This window comes from Macaca thibetana, chromosome 5 (genome assembly GCF_024542745.1).
Source record: "Macaca thibetana thibetana isolate TM-01 chromosome 5, ASM2454274v1, whole genome shotgun sequence".
Lineage (NCBI taxonomy): Eukaryota > Metazoa > Chordata > Mammalia > Primates > Cercopithecidae > Macaca > Macaca thibetana.
Window position 1 is genome coordinate 121,786,728 of NC_065582.1, and position 23,003 is coordinate 121,809,730.

Here is a 23,003-nt window from a genome sequence, read left to right on the forward strand (position 1 = left end):
TACTCCTAAAAGGCTTTTCCTCCAGGGATCTTATGAATTCTCACTTTCACTTCCCTCAGGTCTTTGGCCTGATGTCGTTCTTTCATTTGATACTTTCTCTGCCTGCTCTATTTAAATATGCAACCTCACTCTAAGAACTATCTGTTCTTCTTACTTTATAACATAGCATATATCACAGGTTAACATCCACATATTTTATATATTTATTTTATTTATTGGTTGTCTCCTCTCATTAGAATGTAAGTTCCATGAGATAGAGTAGATAATTTGATCTGCTTTGCTTATTGTTGTATTCCTACCACTTAGCCAAGTTGTAGGAACTAGGTTGGCATTCAACAAATACTTTTTTTTTACACAAAGAAAACAAGAGAGAATGAACTAAGAAAAGTAAAAATGGAAGGCAGGCAGGCAAGAAGGCAGGAAGGAAGCAAGGAAGGAACGAAGAAAGGAACAAAGGAAGGAAAGAAGGAAAAATGGAAGGACCAAGGGGAGTGAGGGAGAAAGAAAGGGAAGTCAAAAGGTATGTAAAAAGTCTTTCACATTACCTCTGCAAGAAAGTACCAGTGGTAGCATCATCTTTTAATTCGTGCTATTAATTAGTGTCCCAAGTACTAAGAGATCTGGAGGCAAAACCATTCAAGAGAGAAGGAAATAAAAATAGGGAGGCTCATAAAAGTCAGGAAAAATAAGTAATATAAACAATCAATCAGGACTGGCCTTGATGGTTAATATTATCGTGCTTGATTCTCATAAGGAATGCTTCATGAAAGGAAATGTGAGGCTGGCCACAGGATAGACAGAAGTTAATTTGAGACATGGTGCCCAAGTACCCAGAGAAGTGTAAAGACAGACAGTGAGAACTAGAGTAGAGTGTAAACTCTGGTTTTCTATTGCCTGATTCTATGCTTTTCAAAGCTTTCTGCAGACAAAGAAAATAATGAAGGACAAAGGAGGGACAGTAAGTCATGCATCACCTCGAAAATATTTGCCAGGGTATTTTTGAGTAGTGTTATAATGTATCCTAATACAGGCACTTTCATTTATATTTTGAAGTTGATTTATACATTGAAAAGCTATTACCTAAATAGACACAAAGTTGTTTGCATTAAGAGAAAATAGCATACATATTAAATCCACCATTTCATTTTTAAGGATTTGTTCAAAGAGAATAATCAGGGAGTTGTTTATACAGAGATATTAGAAGTCCATTATCTTCAGCTCAGCATATGCAGTGGAATGGAAATCTTTTGCCGTACAACAATAAGCACAAATAAGGGATGTGGAGTCATTAAAAAGAGAAAATTTTAAACTTACCTAAAATTTTGCTATAGTATGAATTCCATTCTCCCCAGTAGGACTGAAATATATAGTCTTGCAGAGAATAAGATATCATATTTTTAATCCTTTCACCAAAAGTCATCTGGTCAGTGAGCTCTGACAAGGCTGCCGGTACATAGGAGACCGGTGCTGGGATTTTCCCACAGTGTCTCTCCACTGTTGATGCTGGAGAGAACCTCAATGTGTACACAAATGGAATTCCTAATTTCAGAGCAATGAGATCACCACAGATTGTTACTGGGTCTGCTACTAACACTTCAAAACCACCTTTCTGAAGTCTTTCCATTAACTTGGGGTTGTTTAGTACACCATCACAGATTTGCATATTAATTTGAAAGAAAGTGTCTAGAAGGTTTCCTAGTTCTTTGTAGAAAGCCCATATTGTGAGAGGAGTTGGTCTATGGTCAATCCACAGCATTATCATATGCTCAATTAAGGAATCTACATTGCTCTTCTTGTAGGAAACAGGTATCACTTCAAAATTCACAGGAGAATCAGGATTGGAGTTGATGAATAGAGTTGCTGATGAAGCCAGTACAGTCACATTGTGATTTCTTTGAATCAACTCTTCTAGAATAATCTTAATATTTAACCAATGGCTACCATCTGTAGGCCAAATTAACACATTCCCACTTAGAGCAATTTCAGTCAGAGTCAAGTTAAAAACCAGCATCTGGACAAACTTCTTAGGCATGGTGAAATCCATTATGGAAACCATCCTACTGTAGGTCCTTCAAGATGTAAAAAAACAAAACAAACAAAAAAACTTCAAAGTACATCTAGGTCAATTTCTAAATAAAATAATACTTAATGCGATGGTTACACTCAGTTATGGGTCAACTGATCTTCAGATTAAAATAGAATATAATTCAAATTCCTATATGCACTAACATAATTATTTCAATAACAGAAATAAAATTTGGTTAAAGAAAAGGAGGCAGGGGTGTTATAAACCTACAATCTGTATATTCTGGGATAATAACTATGATTTATAAAATACATCTTTAATATAATACACGTTTCGCAAAATTGATTAAACAACTTTCTCTCAGAGGAAGTTTGCTCAAAGATTTCAAGGTGTTTTAGATTATATGGATTACAGAGCAAAATACTATGCATTTGATATAGAATAGCTTTCTTCTCCATAAAGCCAATTGATCATTGTCTCCTATGCCTTTGTTACAGGGAATTTTTCAGTTTCTTCCATATGACACAAATGAAGAAGATATGGCCTGGTACTCCAAAGAAGCACAGACTTTGTTATTCAGAGAAGTTAGGTAGATACTGGAGTTCAATAGACTCAGATTCAAATATTGTCCTTTTATAAGAATTCTGACCTCAGGGAATTATCGAGACCCTCCCATTCTAAGTTTTCTCAAAGAAAAATGAGAGGTAATGACATTAATTTGTTGTATTACTTTGTGGCTTAACAATAGTGTCTGTAAAGCTACTGTTCCTTCTTCTTGGTACAGAGCAAGGGTTTAGTAATGTTAAAGGTTTAATCAATTTGTCTAAAGATTGATGAGGAAATCCATGGGCCAGCTGCAGAATGACTGGCTAGACTTGGATATAACAATATCAGATATGGATATAGTGTTGCAATTCTTAGTGAATTCCAAACTGAATAGTAGCAATTACGTAAGAATTCTGTCTTGAAATCGTTAGAGGCCACCATTAAAACGAGAAATATGAACAAATAAAGTGATTAAAAGGATAATAATCAAAAATTAAGATTAGAAAATAAGTGATGTATTTTAAATTTATACTCAGTTGCCCTTAAATCATGTAATTTCAGGCCCTTGAATAACAAAAGAACCAGGAGGGCAGAGAACAGGAAGGACAAGAGAGAGAAGTGATGGTTTTAGAATTTTTGCATTTATGTCCTTTCAAGAGTAAGCCTCAATTTGAATATAGTGGCAGTACCTTAAAAATTAATTAGATTTTGAAACCAGGCAGCCAGAGAAGAGTGTAAATAATCTTAATGATCTTCAAAATAAGCCCAGGAAAAGGGGATTAAAAATCTTCATAAAGAAATCTGTTGCTGTCAAACTTTCAGTAAAAAGTAAAGAAAACACAGCATTATAGAAAACATGAAAGTCTATCTATAAAATACTTAGATTTGTTCAAAAGTTGAGTTACTTGTAAGGAAAATATAATAATTAATTAGGGATTACTCACAAATGTAGCTACGATAGTACATAAAAGCTTATCAAAATATGCTTCAAAATCTCAATACATATAGATATTCCTAAATTACCGAGAGTAAGGGGAAAATTATGATTTTAGTCAACTTCCACTTTTAAGTAATATCTGCAGGGCGATAAAATATTTATCTAATTTAGTGAAGAACAATAAAATGTATATAATGCTTTTAATTTGAATTGATTATCCTATTATTTACTAAATAAAACAACATTTTATTTAGTAAAATGTATATAATGCCATTAGCCTGAATTGATAATCCGCAAAACAACATTCTGGTATGAAAATATTTTTCCACTAAAGACGTGCCCTTGCCTGAAAGTCTTCTCTTCCTAAGTGCTTCCAGAACATTGCACCTGATGGCTAGGATTCAACTCTGCTGGCTCTTTTTTCATTGTCTCCCCAAGGCCAGAAAAGCCAGGAAACCAGTTTTCATACTCTTTTGGGTATGAGTGATTCAGTTTTATTTGAGTTTCTTGATTTTTATGAACCTAATTCTCTAAAAGCTTAAATTTAGATGTACTTTTAGTTTTGCTTTGTTTTGCTAAACAGAAACTGCGTATATTCTAGCACTTTGCTTTTTACCTCAGAGTGGAGTCTAATATCAAATGATTCACCACTTTCTGAATTGTAACTAAGCAAGTTACTTAGCCTCCTCATTTACCAAATGATGAGAACAATGGCACCTATTTCCTATAGTTTTGGGTATGGTGTGACACAATGCAGGTAAATTATTCAGAACAGCACCTGGGCTCCATAAGTGATAGCTACCCATGATGTTTTAGGGAGAGAATCTTATTTTTTAAATGATCAAATAAATCAGATCTCATTAACTTGACCCTTCTCTACTCTTTCTCTCCTCCTACAGTGACAGACTGGAGAATCTAGGGTTTGGTGCAGAATTTCTCAAACACTGAAAGTTTCCCCACAAGGCAGTCCCTCTCAGTCTTTCGGCAGAACACAAGTGACAGGTTATTAACAATGCAAAGAGTACCAAAGTTTACAAATTACTTATTTTAAGAAATATAGGCATATAAAACTCAAGATTATATCCACACAAATTATAATTTCCATATTTCCTTTTCTTCTAATACCTTTTCATTAGTGGGAGCAAAAAAGATAGAGTGATCACTATCTCCAAGAATTTCCAATGTCCCAACTTCAATTACATCTCCAATGTAATGCCTGTGGCTATCATTCAGCTTATGGGTCATTGCAGAAAAGGGAATGATAGTAGAAAGTTTTTCAAAGATTCTAACCAATCAAGAGTAATGTAAATTAAAACAGAAGAAGAATAACGGAAAAAAGGAAGGAGAGAAGAAAGCAAAGGAATAATTAGTAAGAAAGAGAAAAATAAAAAAAAGGAAGACTTAAGTAGAAATGTATTATTCTACAGGAAAAGATTCCAGTGCATTTTTTCTTCTTTAAAATTACTGCTGAAAATCAAGTATCCTGGAAGTATACACATTTCATGTTTCATTTCTAGCACTTTATTTTATATTAATTACTCATGCTCAGGGAGTCCGGAGTTCATGCAAAGATCTAGATACTATGATCATTCTTTTTGAAAATCTAGATTTCTTATTTAATAGACTTGCAAAAAAGTCTGTTATTATAGATGACATTCATCTTAGAGATTATTCACCTAATTATTCATATATAATGTTATGTATTTTTACATGTTATACACCTCTAATATAGAGAGATTATTCACAAAAAAACCTTGCTTTTACAGTGGTCAAAGGGTAAAGTGCTGTTGGTAACAATATGTAATGCTTATGGATTATAAGTATTTTTAGTGACAAAAAATGTTATGTTTTTCTCCCCTTAAATGTGCCCCAGTTTTGGTGGTTTTTTTTTTCTTTTTAAATAAAAGTGAAAATGAAATTTACCTGGTTCCATTTTTTAAAATGCATGAAAATTCAAAAAATTTTTAATGTATACATTAGAAACTGTGGAACCTGTTACCTCCTTTCAGTTAGAAGTGGCTTATAAAGCTCTCTTAACGCCAAAGATATATCCCTAGACAACCCTCCCCAGACAACAGAATCGCATGATGACATACCCCTTAATGAATAGTAGGTTACCTAGTGATACAATGGCCCAATTGTGTTCATTTGACAAATCAAAAATAGGCAAGAAATAGAATAGCACATTTTAAAAGCTAAACACATTGAAAAGAAGAAAAGTGTCCAAGAAAAATTTAACCTAAAATATTCTGAGCAGTTCATAGATTTGCACCTGAAATTTAAAAAGAAGAAAAAACAATTTCTAGAACTAGGAAATATGACATCAAAGCTTTGATATGAGAAAGATTTTCATTTGAATACTATTTTCTCATAATTTAACATGTTTGATATTTCCAAGTCTTAACATTCTTTTCTGTGTTACAACTTTTTTCTTGCAATGAACTGCAATAGTTCAAGGATTGAGAGAAAATATACGTAAATCACTTATCACAGTGGCTAGTGCATAGAAAGATATTAATATATACTGCTATCACTATTATGATATCCATCAGTTTGAGCTAAATTCCCATGATCTGAAATAAAATGAGTAATTTTACATTATAAATATCCAATTTCTACCAATTATCAGAGATTAAGGACTCACTCTGAGCTTCTTGTTGCATTCCACCGCAGAGAAGTAAACTTAGGGACTTGTTCTATTTATTTACTCAGGTGAGACTGTTCGAGGTCTAAGTGGATATAAATTTGTTACAATGATTTGATTAACGAATTTTAAGTAAATGTGGAACATCAATTCAAATTACAAATTGGAAAGGAGTTATTTTTACAAGTCAGTTCCATTTATCATTCTCCTTTCTCATTCTACATCCACAAAGTCTTGCACAGAAATAAGTTACTCTGTCATGTCAATACTTTACTTCTTACCTCGTCTTTTAAATATGACTGTTCATGTTCCTGGCATCAGTAAGAATATTGTGTTTTAATAAAGACAAACTTAAGTAGTCATTCTAAGTCAAAAGCGGGTAATTTGATCAGAAACATGATATATCAAAATCAGAGGACAAGAACATCTTTAGAAATCTGCATTATATTCCTCTGAACAAATTGTTAAGAAAGATTAGCCTCATGTATTAAGACTGAAAGAATAGTGTGCTTTTATTACCAGTATTTACTTACAGGCAAAATAAAATGGAACATGTGATTCTGAGACTGCCAGCCTAGGTAAAGTAAACTGTCAGATAACTTCACAAATAAAGAGATTAGTAATCATGAGAATTAGAATTCCAAGGTTGATGATGAGGAGTTGACAAAACTGAAGTGGTAGGATTGAAAATATAAACATAAATTGTGACCAAGAGACTGTCTATGTACATTCCGCTCTTACCTGAACTGAGATGCTGCACTTACTCCGATGTCCCTTTTAGTTTACCACATATATGAGGATATGAAGGATATTTTGCCATCTTGACAGTTTCATTGCTTCATAAAACTTCAATTTTTTTCTCCTCTCTCTTTTAAGATCTAGTTTCAGCCATAAGATGTTTCCCATTCATTTTTATCTCTATAGGACACTTGAAGGTTCATCTATAATCATCGTAGCAAAGTTTGTATTCTCTGAATAAGAGAATAACTAGTTTTTCTCTTACTTCTCAAGAGATAAAGATCTGTTTTTGAATTTTAGGCCAATTACTTAACACACCCAGAGGAGTTTATGACTTTTGCTATCGGTGTTAATTATAACTGGCTTACCAGCTTTTGATAATAATCATTCCCATGGCTGTAGTATCTCATGTCTTCATTCACATACCAACCTATGCATATTTATTTTGATTGATATAGGTCAACTTTACAGTTTTTTTAGAACAGAGGTCTGTAGAAATGAAACTAACGTATCAGTAAGCATCACTACACAGAAATCTCACTTTCTTCTTTTGCCAACATTCATGTAACCCACTGTTTTACCTAGTACACTTTGTCATCTTTAAATTATTTTCAATAGCATGTAGGATGTTCATTCATTAGCTAGTAACCATTTCTAGGCCTTACAAGCTCTGCTTAGCAAACATTACAGTCTCTGCAGTCTGTGCATTATTACTTTGTTATCAATAAATGAATGCACATAAATTAATGTGCCAATGTTACTAATGAGAAGCTACAGCCTCAGAACTTAATAACAGCTAGGAAGAGTAAGGAGAGGGAGGATGAAGAGAGGTTGATTAATGGGTACAAATAGACAGTTGAGCCCAGTCTTTGATAAACCTGTTGTACATTTCAAAATTGCTAGATGATAATTTGAATGTTCCTGTTATCAAGAAAAGATGGATATTTAAGGTGACAGATATCCCAATTATCCTCATTTGATCTTTACATATTATATGTATCAAAATAGCACATGTACCCCCAAAATATGTACATCTATCATGTATCAATAAGATAAAAAATCTTAGAGAAATATAACTTATCAAATTTGAAAAACATTCCTCCTCTATCTGATTATCATTGGGTTTATGTCTGCATTTGTAAGGTTTAGCAAGAAAGCAAAGTAAACATTAAATATATAATACTTCACCCTACATACAAAGTATCAGCTGCAACTGTGTATTGTGAAATAATTTTACCTGCCTGGGAAGAAAATCATGTTTAGAATATGTAAATGCATTGCTTGAGTTCAAATATTTTGATTGTTGACAATTTCAGAAATATGTTATGTATGAAAGCAGAAAAATAGCAGGTGACCTGCATGTAATAAGATAGCAGAAAACATGGAAACTAGATTACCATAAGAGAGATAAAAGTATATATGTGTCATCTTTATTTAGATGACACTTCAATCTCTAACCCAGGAGATTACCTCTGAGATCTCACCCCTTATATCCAGCTGCTTATTGGATTTTGCTAAATATTCCCCAAAGTGTCACATACACAACATGTCCAAAATTCAATACAGTATCCATTTTTATTCTCCCATATTCACTGTCATGGCTGATTGGGCCACCCTATTCTAAATCCTTTCAGATGTAAACTAATTTAGTCCTTTTAGTAGCCTTGTCAGAGATGACATAAATGAGGTTCAGGTGCAAGGAGACTGAATTACTTTTCAAAGCTACAGACGGCTATGTGGATGTTGTCTGTAAGCTCCTGCTATCCTAATTGTGTTGCTATGTAGTCTCATACTGCACTATTTTCCTCCATTTATTCGCCACTTGAGCCTGTGTAGGGCAGGCTCTTACCATGTCTTTCCTAGAGTGATAACTTAGTCTAGTCTCACACCTCTCAACTCTACCGCCACATCAGTCCAAGTGTTTTATATAAAATGAAAATCAGGTCATAATATTTCCCTTTAGATGGTTCTCAATTGCTTATTAGATTAAGATGTTTTTAGAATGATGTACAGGAGACTTTGAAATATTCATTGAATTCATTCACTCATTCTTGTGGTTTCAACGTCATTAGCATCTTCCCCCATGCCTCCCTACCTTACACTTGAACCTTCAGCAATACTAAATTATCGGAAATACCCATCGCACCTGTGCTGTTTTGTCTTCAACTTTGAGCATGCTTTTTCTTTCCCCGTTCTTACTTTGCAGGAAAACTCACATTCAGTATTTTAAAGTATCCTTATGCATCACCTGAACTCTGAAGTTTTTCAAAATAACACACTCTGTCTGTCAACATAATACCTAACTCCTCTACATTTTGTAATTGGTACATATTTCCATATTTACGTAATTCACATAATAAATATTCCTTTTAATGTCTGATTTATCTGTTTGTGAAATCCTTGAACCGATGGACTTTATTTTAGTCTTCCTATCTAAAAGAGTGCTTAGTAAAGAGTAAGAAATCTATAATTAATGAGGAATAAATGATAAAATTCAAAAGCAAAAAAATGGACAAAGCCTGTTTGATTTTTAGACAAATATGTTCATAAATATATCAACACGATCAATATAGGCTTTTTGATGTTAGTACCATTGATTACATTTTTATTTATCAGGTAAACACCATATCACACTTAAGCAAGTTAAATAAGCTTAGCATGGATAAATCATCCAGATCAATGGTTTTAGTTCACACCTTACAATTAAAGGTGATAAAGCCTTAATGTATTTTGTTTCTTTATGAGCCTTAATATTTATTAAATGATGATCAGAGATTATCAACATACATGTATGCTCTTAAACATGCATAATAATGTCTGTATTAATAATAGGCTTGTGGAAAGTTTAACATTTTCTGGCTTTCTCCACACATCCCTGTAGTTTCTAGGCAATTTCTATTTTGAGCATAATATCTACATAAGATACAGCCTGACTTTTAGACTAAAGTATTTGTCACTATATTTTATCCTTAAAAGAACTAAATTGATATCTTTAAGTCCATGCAATTAGAAAACAACACACTGTACTTCTGAAGTACAATGTCTTTTATCTTCTTTTGTGCTATCAAGTGATAGTAATACATAGTATATCAATACTTGGAATTAAAAAAGAGTAGACATAGAGAAATAAAGAAGGGGCTCCACAAAGTTCTGTTTTTTCAAATTCAAGTAATAGAAACAAAATTTGTTACATACCTAAAGCTTTACTATAGTATGAATCCCAGGATTTCCAAAGAGTTTCAAACATGTAGTCCTGTAGGTGGTAGGAGATGAAATTTCTTATTCTGTCAGTGAAAGACATTTGGTCGGTGAGTTCTGATAAAACAGCAGGAACATAGGAAGGTGGGTATGGTACCTTCCCACAGTGCTTTTCCACTGTTGAGGCTGGAGAAAACCTCAAGGAGTACATAAATGGAATTCCAAGTTTTAAAGCTACTATGTCGCCACAAGGAAATACTGGATCTGACACCAGGACTTCAAACTTGCTTTTCTTTAGCTTTTCCATCAGCTGTTGGTTTTTAAGAACACCATCACAGATCTCCCGAGACACTATATGGAAGTTCTTGATTGCTTTGGCCATCTTCTGATAGAATCTCCAAATGGTTGAAGGAGATGGTCTATTTTCCAGCCATGTCAAAACGATGTCGTTGATTACTCCTTCGATTCTTTCTTTGCCAAAGGGCACCTTATATATTTCAAATGTCAGAGATGAGTTAGAGGTTGGTGTGATGAAAAGTGCACCCGAGGCAACTAGGACAGTCACATTATGCTCTTTTTTAATGAGCTCATCTATAATTATCTTAACATTTAGCCAATGACTACCTTCCATTGGCCAAATCAAAACATTTCCACCAAGAGTGGTTCCTATGAGACTTATCTGAAGGGAGAACAGGAGAAGGTTGTTTAACATGATGTGGCTTGATGCAGAAGATTTGATGAGATGTGAAGCAAAACTTTTTCTCTGCTTTTAAAGGAAAAAGAAAAGGAAAGACAAAAGGATTTCTCAGTTTTGAGGCAAACCATTAATACCCTTAAAACCCTTCTCGCTATAAAGTGATACTAGTCACAGTAGCTCCATATTTTAGGGTATTTACAGATGTATGGGTAATGTGTCTTACTTCTCAACCTGTTGCTTTAATTTTAATGTTTTAGCATGATTCCTGCTGTCTAATCCTCCTTTTGAACTTAATCCTCCAACCCTTTTTTGTGTGTTTCATAATTGTTAAATTTTTACAATTAAATTAGATAAAGCTTCTGTATATGTCCACTCTACATTCAGGTCTAGATATTGAAACCTTAGTTAGGACCAAAACTCATTCAGAAATTTAAAGTTGTTGATACTGTAAGTTTTAAAATTTTTAATGCATTAATATAATTTCGTTTGTCACAATTAGACATTATAATAATAGTTATAATATATAACATTATGTCAAATGATATTTATAAATATATATTACTATAAATATGTATAAATTCAAATACTTATAAATAATATGTATAACATATATACTATATTTATAACTACTTTAGTAACATGTTTACAAAAATAGTTTATGTTAATCACCAAGTAAATATTATAAATAAATGAATAAAATAAAAGATGTGCAAGAGATTATAGGTTATGTTACTAGTGAATAGGAGCTATTTAAAGAGAATTACTAAGTCAAGCATACATCTACCAAAAGTGCTGCTCAAAAGCTATCTAGCCTGCATGAAAAACAGCTACTTGACACCTAGACTCACCCTTCAATGATTGCTAGCGTTTATTAAGTCCTCGTTGTATGTCAGACATCATGCAAACGCTTTAACACGTTAATTTCATTTATTGCTTATTTTTTAAAAAAATCCAATTATGGATCTTTTATAATTATTCCCACATCAAAGAAAAAGAAACCACTGCCCAAAGAGATTGAATAACTTGCCATGTTCCTACAGCAAAATAAGAAAATACTACTTATTGGGTACAATGAAAATACAGTGTACACTACTTGGGTGATGGGTACACTAAAAGCTCAGATTTCACCACTACACAATGTACCCAGACAGCACAACTGCACTTGAACCCCTAAAATAAGAATAAATAAAAGATGGGAACTAATGGTAGCAATCTTAAGGATCTCTAACTCCCACAGCCTATTGTATTAACCACTGGGATAGATCGTCCCATCAAAATGTATCATGTGCCCTTACCAACTAAGGAATCTATATGAATAGCAGCCTTCCAAAAGCAAGATAACACAATACAAAATTTTGTAACACACATTGGATAATATCGGATCAAGTAATTTAAGTAAAGCGATCTCTGTGAAAATATTATGTTTGTATGCATGTGTCTGTGAATAAGCAGAGTGATCTTTTTTGTGTTAATAAACCTTCTGAAATTATAAATGCTATATTCTTAGTGATATCATAAAATCGTCTCTTCTAAGCTCTCCCATTACCAAAGATAATCTGTATGAAAACATCAACTGTTTCATTCAAACAATTACTTTTATAAAGTACTGTTCAAAGTTTAACAGAGTGATCATAAAATTCCTTGAATTTATTTCCATTCTAGGCTCTCTGCAGAAGATGTTATGGTGTGCACAAAATTTCTGCCTTCCTGGTGTCAGCCTGGTTCATAGTGACTTGGCAAGAAACTTTAAAATAATTGTCATGATTCATTAGGATGTCATGATTCACTGATGTTATTTTCTTCATTTTATTTATTGGCTGGAAATCAGATCCAGTTTTAGATAACTAAAATATGGTATTTTATTCAAGTACTATTGAGAGAGGAGAAATCAAGAAACCAGTTAGGCAGATAGTTAGAACAAGGTCCTTTGGTAAAATTCTTTCTAACAAAAGGGCAGACTGAAGCTGCACAACCTTCAAGCACAGATAAAGAGGCAAGGTCAACCATAAAAGACCCTTGTCTTTTGTAACCAGCAAAAGACATATACATATACACACTGTGGGCTTCAGTGAGCATGTTCCTTTTCTTTTTTGTTCCTATCCTCTTCAGATAAGAGAACTTACACAGGAAGGCTTGCCTAAGACATGCCTGCATGTGCACAGATAAGATTAGTTACACAGAACCAGGCATGTCTGCAATGGAAAATTCCATCTCCTGATACATGCGCAGTAAGGAAACAGGATAATATGGAATAACTCAGGGCCTGCATGCACACAAGAGGGAGTGGGTGGAGTTGTGAGAAATTCGCACCTTTGCAAATAAAAAACACCCCACCCCATTGACTTGTTTATAAAAGTCTTTGCATTCAACTGAGAAATGGCAATCCTCTCGGTCCCCCTCTCTGTTGTGGAGAAATTTCCCCTTTCACTTACTAGACTTTCACTCCAACCTCACCCTTGATGTCCATGCACCTTAATTTTCTTGGTCCTAAGACAAAGACCTCTGGGTAATACCTCCGACAGGGAGACTGCTCCAGTGACCTTAAGCTGCTTCACTATGTGTTTATTGGGTACCTATTATTCACACACAGCAGTACCTACTAGGTAGAAGAGGAATCCAAGAGATCTTTCTCATATTACTTTTATAGTCTATCAGTGGAAGATAAGAAAAATACATACATATCTGCGACAAAAATCACTGTAATACATTATAGTAAGCAAGATATTATAAACATAATTTAGATTTTAGAATAAACTAGGCCAAAAAATCCTAGCTTAACATTATGCTGTTTAACGTTTATTAGACCAAATTTTCTCATATATAAAATGAAAATTAAAAACTACTTGTTTGAGAATATAAAGTAATAAAATAAAATAAGCATATTTGTTAATATATTAAAAATGAATATACAATAAATACCATAAATTATGTAATAATACAACATATAAGAAAACTATATATTTAAATAGATACAATTGTAATTATTAAGCCACAAATATATTACCTGGAGTAAAAGTGATGTTTAAAATGTATTATCTTTTTCATGTAATCCCTTCTTTTCTCTTCCCTAGAGAAATTAACAAGGGCCTTCATATGAAATGGCATAGGTATAGTGTTTTCAGAGATCCGTAGAGATTACTTACAGCTTTTTGGGGGGATTAAGGGTAGGGTGGAGGATAGGAAAGTCTTCATGAAAGGTATGATATTTGATACTCGTGTTGAAGTACAGGGTACCTGGATGTACATGACAAGCAGTGTGCACAAAGGTGTTATGCCACTGATGAATTTTAGTGTTTTCAATTTTAATTTTTGTGGACTACAAAATAGATGCATAAATTCATGTGATATATGTGATGTGCTGATACAACATAAATAGCCAAAAATATGATCATTATTAAAAACTTTCTCACACTAGTCAGGTTAAATTTTAGATTGATTTGTGTTTTCAAATTTAATAGAAAACTAAATGAAGTTATATTGACAACAAAAGGCTTAAAGAGGTTGTTAAATAGAAAGATTTTGCCTAAAATGTGGGTCTGAATTTGTGTTTGTAATTATTCTGATCTTAAAATCACTGAAAAGCTAATCTGCCCTTGCCAGAAAAATTTTGAAAGAAATACATTTTATCCCTGTATCAAAACATCACAAATATGTCATAAAATATACATATATATACTATATACACATAAAAATTAAAAATAAAAATAAACTAAGTGTAATATGATTACAATATTTGTGAACGCTCATGAGTTCAGAGAAAAAAACTAACATATTTCAGAAGTTAGCATACTCAAATATTTTTGTCTTAGACAATGATAATAAAATATAAACTTTGCTTAATTGTGTTACAGGTAATTAGATAGGCATTAGGAATGTCAGGTGACAGTTCGATGATTATCACACTGCCTCTCTAAAAATGAGAATTTTGCAGCCAGTGCCTGGGAGAGACAATGTCTCTATGATCCACAGCTGTTAACATTAAAGAATTAAGTGAATGCAGATGCCAGAGAGGAGCGACTTCCTGGGCACGTGCATTTAGAGGCAAAATGTTGACGTGTGACCATCCAGGGACACTTTACAAAAAAGGGAAGAAAGCCTCAGATGAGCATATATACAACTTCCTAAACAGACCGTGCATGCTCACTTCCCAAGGGTAAGAAGGACACTGTACATGTGGGCAGCCGACGCTAAAGGAAGAATCATGGAAAAGAGGCGAGCCTACAAAGTCCTAGGATCAAGGTTAAACGGGGCACTTCAGGTGCCCACTTGAGTCTCTTCTAAGTGAGTTTTCCTTTCTTTCCTGTTCTAAAGCCTTTAAAATAAACTTTCACTCCTGCTCTGAAACTCGTGTCAGTCTCATCTTCTCTTCCTTATGCCCCTCAGTCAAATTTTTTCTTCTGAGGAGGCAAGAATTGAAGTTGCTGCAGACGTGTAAGGATTCGCCACTGATAACTCAGATGCCTTCTACTGGTTAAAAGTTGCACCCAAAAGGAGTAAGCATGTCATTAATATTAACACAATTGGTTATTACTTGGTTATTACTTTTACAGCAATATTTTCTTTAGAAAAACTTTATGTCTTTTTTTTAATTTTTTTTTTTTGAGACAAAGTTCACTCCTGCTGTCCAAGCTGGAGTGCAAGGGCATGATCTCGGCTCACTGCAACCTCCGCCTCCCGGGTTTGAGCTATTCTCCTGCCTCAGCCTCCTGAGTAGCTGGGATTACAGGCGACCACCATCACGCCTGGCTAATTTTTGTATATGTAGCAGAGACGGGTTTCACCTGGTCTTGAACTTCTGACCGCAGGTGATCCACCTCCCAAAGTGCTGGAATTACAGGCGTGAGCCACCATGCCCGGCCATCATTTTTCTTTTATTAATAAATAAAATTAATTTTGCATAAAACTTGATTTATAGCATAAAACTTATTATAGCATAAAACATATTTACAGTAGATTTTAAAATAAATATTTAAAAATCTATTAATTAATATTAAGAAAATAAAATTCCCACTGAGGATGACATCTTACATCCTGTTATTCATGTGTTGTCTTTTTTTTTTTTTGATTGATCTGATGTCTCTTGTATGTATAACAATGTTAAATGCAATTGTCTTGTACCTTGAGTTAAGTATTACACATTAAAGTACAACAAGTTGTAAACTTGGGTTTTTGTGATGTAGGAAATGGTTTCCATGTGTTTTGGTCCTCTGATTTCACATATAACAACTTAGTACTTTATTAGTTTAAAAAGAAATTGAGGTTGTTCAAAGTTTAAGCAATTCATCCTCTCTGAACACACATTGCTATTCCCATCCCACCCCCAATGCACAGGGCCACAATACCACAGCTTCCTCCCGTTCTCTCCAGTGTGTGTAATAGGGTCACAAGAATTCGACAGCCATATGCTCCAAGAGGGTGGCCCACGGCTATAGCCCCTCCTTCAATGTTGACCTTCTCTGGGTTTAATCCAAGTTCTTTAACTATGACAACAGAGAGGGCTGCAAAGGCTTCATTGATTCCAAATATATCAACATCCTCCAGTGACCAATCTGCTTTTGTAACTGCTTGTTTTGTGGCTAGAATTGGTCCTATTCCCATAATAGAAGGCTCCACACCCACTTGGGACCAGGAAACTATCCGTGCTAAAGGTGTAAGCCCACGTTTATCAGCTTCTGACTTCTTCGTATGAACCACAGCTGCAGCACCATCATTTATTCCTGAAGCGTTGGCTGGGGTGACGGTTCCCATTCCATCGGTAAGAAAGTAAGGCTTTAGCGTGGACATGGCTTCTATGTTGCTCCCATGGCGAGGAAACTCATCTGTTTTAACTTCAATAAGACCTTTTCTAGATGACACCAAAACTGGTACAACCTCTTTGTCAAAATGGCTAGCTTTCTGTGTATTCTCTGTCCTATTCTGAGACAGAACTGCAACCTCATCCTGATCTTCTCTAATCACTTGCCATTTTTTGGCTACGTTTTCAGCTGTAATACCCATATGACAGTTGTGAAATGCATCTGTAAGAACATCACAGAGTATACTGTCAGTCAGCGGCATCTCACCTATCTTTACTCGGGTTCTCAAGTGAGCCAAGTGAGGAGCCTTGCTCATATTTTCCATGCCTCCTGCAACCACAGTGCTGGAGTCTCCTATCCCTATTGACTGGGCTGCAAGGCACACAGCTTTTAGACCTGACCCACAGATCATCTGGCAGCTCCATGCTGGAATAGAGTAGGGAATTCCTGCACCCACACTGGCTTGTCTAACAGGATTCTGCCGACAGCCTGCTGCCAAAACATGTCCAAAGATGACCTCCCACACATCTTCAGGAACCACAGTGGCCCTCTTCAAGTCTTCTTTGATGACAGTGGAGCCCAAGTCTTGGACAGGAACAGTAGCTAAGGCACCATTGAAGGAACCTATGATGGTCCGCGCCGCCGAGACGATGACCACAGGATCTGAGCCTGCATTCATCCTGCCCACGAACGCCTCTCCTGCTGCCCTCTGCCCTGCGCTGCCTGCAAGTTAGGCAAGGCTCCTCCTCGCAGCCCATAGGTCGCCCCCTCATGTTTGTCTTAAAGACCACAGTGGTCACTTGTGTACATTATCCTTGTCTTCACCATATGTCAGTATAAAGTTTCTTATTTGTTACCTTATGTGTCATCTAATGAAGGAACAAACAACTCTCCACTGGTAGGAACAAGAGGCATGAGAAGAACCCCTAAAGAGGACTGTGAGTTCACACTTAGACAAAACTCTCAACTTACTGCTCTGTCCACACAGTTCCCTCAATATCTGTAAAATTATTTTGAAGTATAAAATCTGGGAGAAAAATCCCTCAAATTATAAATTAGAACTAATAACACTTTCATGGGTAAGCAATGAAACAAACCAAAAGCTAAACCAACCTTTCGATGATTGATATTTCTTTAAGAAGAAAATGGAAAATAAATTTAAACATACATTTTGTATTGATTAACATGAAGTTTTCTAGTTTCTTACCTGAAGTTTCCTGAAGGAACGTTAACAGCACTCATTTGACATTAAGGAAGAAGCTGAATGTAAATAAATCCTAGGTGAATAAGCATAATATAATCAGTAATATGATCTTAAATGGAATAAAGATTATGTAAAGTCATTTATACTTAACATTTTCCACCCACTAAACTGTGAAGCAGATTAACCTTTTGTCAAAGGTGTAACCTTCTATTGGTTCCCTAGCAACTATTTGCCCTGAATTTTGCATTTACTCTCATGATCTCTGCCCCTACCCCCGCTAACCAAGTATGTCAGGATATATCTAAAATAAGATTGACAATAATTAGTAATCTTGAGATTGTTATGAATAAGTATGAGCATTTAATGTCCCTCAAACGCATGAAACAATTATTTTTATTATGATGATGAAAAGAAATTTTAAAAAATTAAAATGTCTTTATTTTTATTTATTTATATATTTATTTTCCTGATTCATGATGATGAAAGTGGGTGGTTTAATTGATCTTTGCCATAAAGAAGATAGTAATTTAGATCATGAAATAACTTTTTTAGAATTGCACACCTTCATTATGCACCATCCTTGGGGAAGAAAATTACTGCTGTTTCTTTGTGTAAATATTTTGAAGTAGCAAAAAAAACTTAGTATGTTTTTTGGCATAGTGTCCTAAATATGTCATATTTAGCAATAACTAAGCATTGAGATAGAACATCACCATTTGTTGTTTTTGCTGATAAACAAACTTATGGAAATGTGGAAATAAATTTCATACAGCTAATAAGTATGGCATAGTCCCACAGAGACACACTTTGTTTGATAACATTAAAGAGGAAATAAAGGAGAACGGTGGAGGCCCCACACAAGTCTTTAAGTTCACATCAGCTTGGATTGCATACATCTGACTACAAATATTCATCAGTTTATGGAGTACAAGTTCAATCTTGATAAAAGAGAAGTAATGTGTGTGCTTCATATAATGATTTCTCCATTTTGAATAGCTAAAATAATTAACTTCTCAGCTAAATAAAATGAGTCTTCATGCAAATATTTGAACATGAGCCCTCAGATGGAAACTTTTCTGAGTCTTTTCACTTATAGTAATATATCTTTTGCCTTCACACTTGTAACATAGCATGTGTGTTAATTTTTTTGATTACCATAGTTTTCACTCAAATCTATTTGATCATACTCTATTTATTTTCTTTTTATAATCCCAATCACAAACACACACACACACACACACAAACATACACACACACACACACACACACATTCCTTTGAAGCCAAATAATTGATAACTATTTAAAAAAATTTCTGTTTGGTTTTCTGTACTGTAAAATTCATATCAAATGTATTAACTGTAATATAAAAGTGTTTTGTTTTGTTTTGTTTTGTTTTTTTTGCTTGTCCAAGATTTTTACTTGTTACAAGTGGTTAAATTTCTATCTAGGACAGAATGAGAAAAGCCAGTAACTTTGAAAATATTGAACAGCATGATTCCCAACTTGACAAAGGAGAGACTCAAAATAAGAAAAAATCGTAATGAACACTGGACACAGTAGGCCTGAAGACTTCCTATGATTCCAATACATTTCTAGGTGTAAAAGATCACTGTTATTCTACTCATCCTCCCATGAAGACAGGCAAAGACCTGACTAACTCTGTAACAAGAAAACAGTTTAAATTGGTGAAGCTTTTCTTGGAAATGACTCATTTTACCCAATTCAATGACAGCAATTTTCACCACTTAGAATTAATGAGAAATACTGGATAAACTATCATCAACTTCAAGGTTAACCAGTAAACTTCTTTGAAAAACAACAATGTTTCATACCATGTATGATGATAATTTTTATCAATGTTTAAAAAGCATTTTGAAAAATTCATGTCAAATATTTTCTTTTCATTTTAATTTCTGAGTTATTTTTCCTATGTGTATCAGTTGTTTATTGCTGCAAAAAAAGTCCCTTCAGATTTAGTAGCTTCAACTAACAATCACTTTATTTGCTGCCAATTTTGGGGGTGAGAAGTTTGTGCTGGGTTCAGTTGGACAGTTCTACTGATTTCCCTGTATACACCTCATGCAGCAAAAGTCATCCTGGGTGCTCTATGTGATGGTTAATTTTTGTACCAACTTGGCTGGATCATAGTGCCCAGATATTTGGTCAAACATCATTCTAAATATTTCTGTCTAGGTGTTTTGGGAATGAGATAATATTTTACAGGATCATTCTTCACAATGTGGGTGGGCCTCATCCAGTTGGTTGAAGGACTTAATAGACAGTAATTGACATCACACCTAAATAAGAAGAAATTCTGTCAGCAGACTGCTTTTGGACCCAAACTGCAACTCTTCCCTGAGTCTCAAGCCTGCTGTTGTACCTTGCAGATTTTGGACTTATCAAGCTTCCACAATTGTAGGAAGGGTTTCCTTAAAATAAATTTACATCTCTCTCTCTCTGCATACATACACATACACACACACACACTCACACACACACATCCTCTTGGTTCTCTTTCTCTGGAGAACCATAATGCAGTCCACTTAGACAGATTGTCTAAGGTGGCTTCATTTAAGTTTTGGATGTCGACTCTTGCCCTCACTCTCTTGAAACAATGTTCTTAGACTCTCATGTAAAGAAACTCCATCTAGAGGTCAGAAGATGGAGACCATCCTGCCTAACCCCGTCTCTACTAAAAAAATACAAAAAACTAGCCCGGCATGGTGGCGGGCACCTGTAGCCTCAGCTACTTGGGAGGCTAAGCCAGGAGAATGGCATAAACCTGGGAGGTGGAGCTTGCAGTGAGCTGAGATTCAGCCACTGCACTCCAGCCTGGGTGACAGAGCGAGACTCCATATCCAAAAAAAAAAAAAAAAAAAAAAAAAGAAAAAGAAAAAAAGAAAAAGAAACTCCTTTTAGCTGTACCCTGGCATTGTCTCAAAAAAGTGAGGATAATACCTGCAAGCTTTCTTAAGGATTATGCCTTGAAGTCATATTTTACTTCTGTAGAGTTCTATTAGATCAAACAAGTGACCTGGCCAGGCCTAGGGTCATAGTGGGAGAATTTTGAGGACCACATGGCAAGCAGCCTACCACACGATACATTCTTAAATCGCTTCTCAAATTTTACATTCTTGTGAATGATTCTCTTCCTGTGATTCATTTTATACACATTACTTCAATGTAAATTTTATCTCATTGCATTTTCAGTTTTTTTTTTTTTTTTTTTTTTTTTTGTAATTTCACATTTATGGTGTACTTACAATATTCCATGTGCTATTCTGAGTATTTTACGTACATTAATTCTTACAACATTTTGAGGTAGGTAATATTATTTTTTCCCATTTTCAGATGAAAATGCCAAGGCATAGAAAGCTTATGTAACTTGCCCAGTATCACTCAGAAACTTAATATCACAAGCAGTACTTAAATGTATATGATCTGACTACAGAGTATGCATGCTTAGTCACAATGTTATTAAAAGATTATTTGTGATGACTGAGGCATCATGGCAGATGGCAAGCAGGACTAGATTGCAGTTCCAGACACAGCAGGAGACAGAGGCTTGCACTGTGAATTTTAGCTCAAGATCGACTGCAAGAGCAAACCGGTAATCCTGAGAGGACCCACATATCCTATGATGGAAGCAGACTGTTTCTTCAGGACCCAGGAGACACCATAAATACTGTGGGTGTCCCAACTGCAGAAATTGTAAAGGGAGACCCTTCTGTTCTCAACACACACCCCCCCTAGAGAATCTGAATGTCTGCTTGTCAGGGAAGTTTTTGACTTTACCTGGAGCTGAGTCAAGTTAGAGAGCTGAGTCAAGTGAAATACAGTGGTAGGAGAAATAGCGGAAAGGCCCTGGGAGCTCGCTGGGTCCCCCAAGCAGCCCATACCTGCCTGGCACCACAGGGATCCACTAGGAGGTTGGCCAGAGAAGTAGGGGGTAAATACCACAGGCAGAAGGAATTCTCTACCTGAACTTTGTAACAATTTGAATGGGGCATGAAACCTCCTGGCCAGTACCTGGAGGATGGCATGAATCCAGCATGCAGACTTCACAGACGGGGGCAAAACTAAAGCGCTTTTCTTTGGCAGCTGGGAGGTGGAAAGTCTCAGGCAAGTATTCAAGTGGGTCTCACCCTCCACCTGGAAACAGACTCCAGGTTGTTGAGGGGAACATGGTGGAAATTAGACTGGCCCTTCAGTTTGCATGAGAGCTGAGTGAGGCCTGTGACTGCTGGCTTTCCCCCACTTACCTGACAAGCTACATGACTCAGCAAAGGCAGCCCTACTCCTCCTAGTGTGTCTGGAATTGGTAGGTTCTTGGTCTCACTGACTTCAAGAATGAAGCCACAGACCCTTGCGGTGAGTGTTACAGTTCTTAAAGATGGTGTGTCCAGAGTTTGTTCCTTCTGATGTTCAGATGTGTCTGGAGTTTCTTCCTTCTGGTGGGTTCATGGTCTCACTGACTTCAGGAGTGAAGCTGCAGATGTTCACGGTGAGTGTTACAGCTCTTAAAGGTGGTGCATCTGGAGTTGTTCGTTCCTTACAGTGGGTCATGGTCTCACTGGCTTCAGGAGTGAAGCTACAGACCTTTCATTGAGTGTTACAACTCTTAAAGGCTGCGAGGACCCAAAGAATGAGGAGCAGCAAGATTTATTGTGAAGTGCAAAAGAACAAAGCTTCCACTGTGTGGAAGGGAACCAAAGCAGGTTGCCACTGCTGGCTGGAGTGGCCTGCTTTTATTCCCTTATCTGGCCCCACCCACATCCTGTTGATTGGTCCATTTTACAGAGGGTTGATTGGTCCGTTTTACAGAGAGCTGATTGATGTACTTACAAACCTTTAGTTAGACACAGAGCGCTGATTGGTGCATTAACAATCCTTTAGCTAGACACAAAAGTTCTCCAAGTCCCCCACTTCATTAGCTAGACACAGAGCACTGATTGGTGCATTTACAAACCTTTAGCTAGACACAGAGTGCTGATTGGTGCATTTCCAAACCTTTAGCTAGGCACAGAGTGCTGATTGGTGCGTTTCCAAACCTTTAGCTAGACAGAAAAGTTCTCCAGGTCCCCACCTGAGCTAGAAGACCATCCAGCTTCACCTCTCAATGACACTCACTGTGGGACTTTGTGGCACCTAGCCCGGGCACTCCAGCAGCCCAGAGAGAGCTTTTCCCCCTGATCAAGCCCCATAGGCACCGAACTGC

The 23,003-nt window shown here is 35.6% G+C and overlaps 2 protein-coding genes across 4 annotated transcripts in view; both read right to left on the minus strand.

Annotated features, from left to right (window-relative positions):
- The window catches only part of UGT2A1 (UDP glucuronosyltransferase family 2 member A1 complex locus), a 63,979-nt gene extending 46,125 nt beyond the window's left edge, over nt 1-17,854 (minus strand). For 2 of the 3 annotated variants that reach the window (XM_050791365.1, XM_050791364.1), the window contains exons 1-3: nt 17,789-17,854; nt 10,087-10,855; nt 1,315-1,944 (exon numbers count right to left, since the gene is read on the minus strand). In XM_050791365.1, the coding sequence (XP_050647322.1) occupies nt 1,315-1,944; nt 10,087-10,801 (1,345 nt within the window). In that variant the 5' untranslated portion in view covers nt 10,802-10,855; nt 17,789-17,854. Of the gene's footprint in view, nt 1-1,314; nt 1,945-10,086; nt 10,856-17,788 lie in introns of those variants that run through there. The other variant, XM_050791366.1, reaches the window with a different exon arrangement.
- Nucleotides 15,984-17,349, minus strand: LOC126955138 (acetyl-CoA acetyltransferase, cytosolic-like). Its single transcript, XM_050791418.1, has one exon. It carries the CDS (start codon nt 17,258-17,260, stop codon nt 16,067-16,069), a length of 1,194 nt encoding a protein of 397 aa, XP_050647375.1. The 5' UTR covers nt 17,261-17,349; the 3' UTR covers nt 15,984-16,066.
- Nucleotides 17,855-23,003: the final 5,149 nt, after the last annotated feature.

Excerpts from the sequence above, each read along its gene's own strand:
- LOC126955138 (XM_050791418.1), bottom strand. The coding sequence starts at position 17,260 with ATGAATGCAGGCTCAGATCCTGTGGTCATCGTCTCGGCGGCGCGGACC.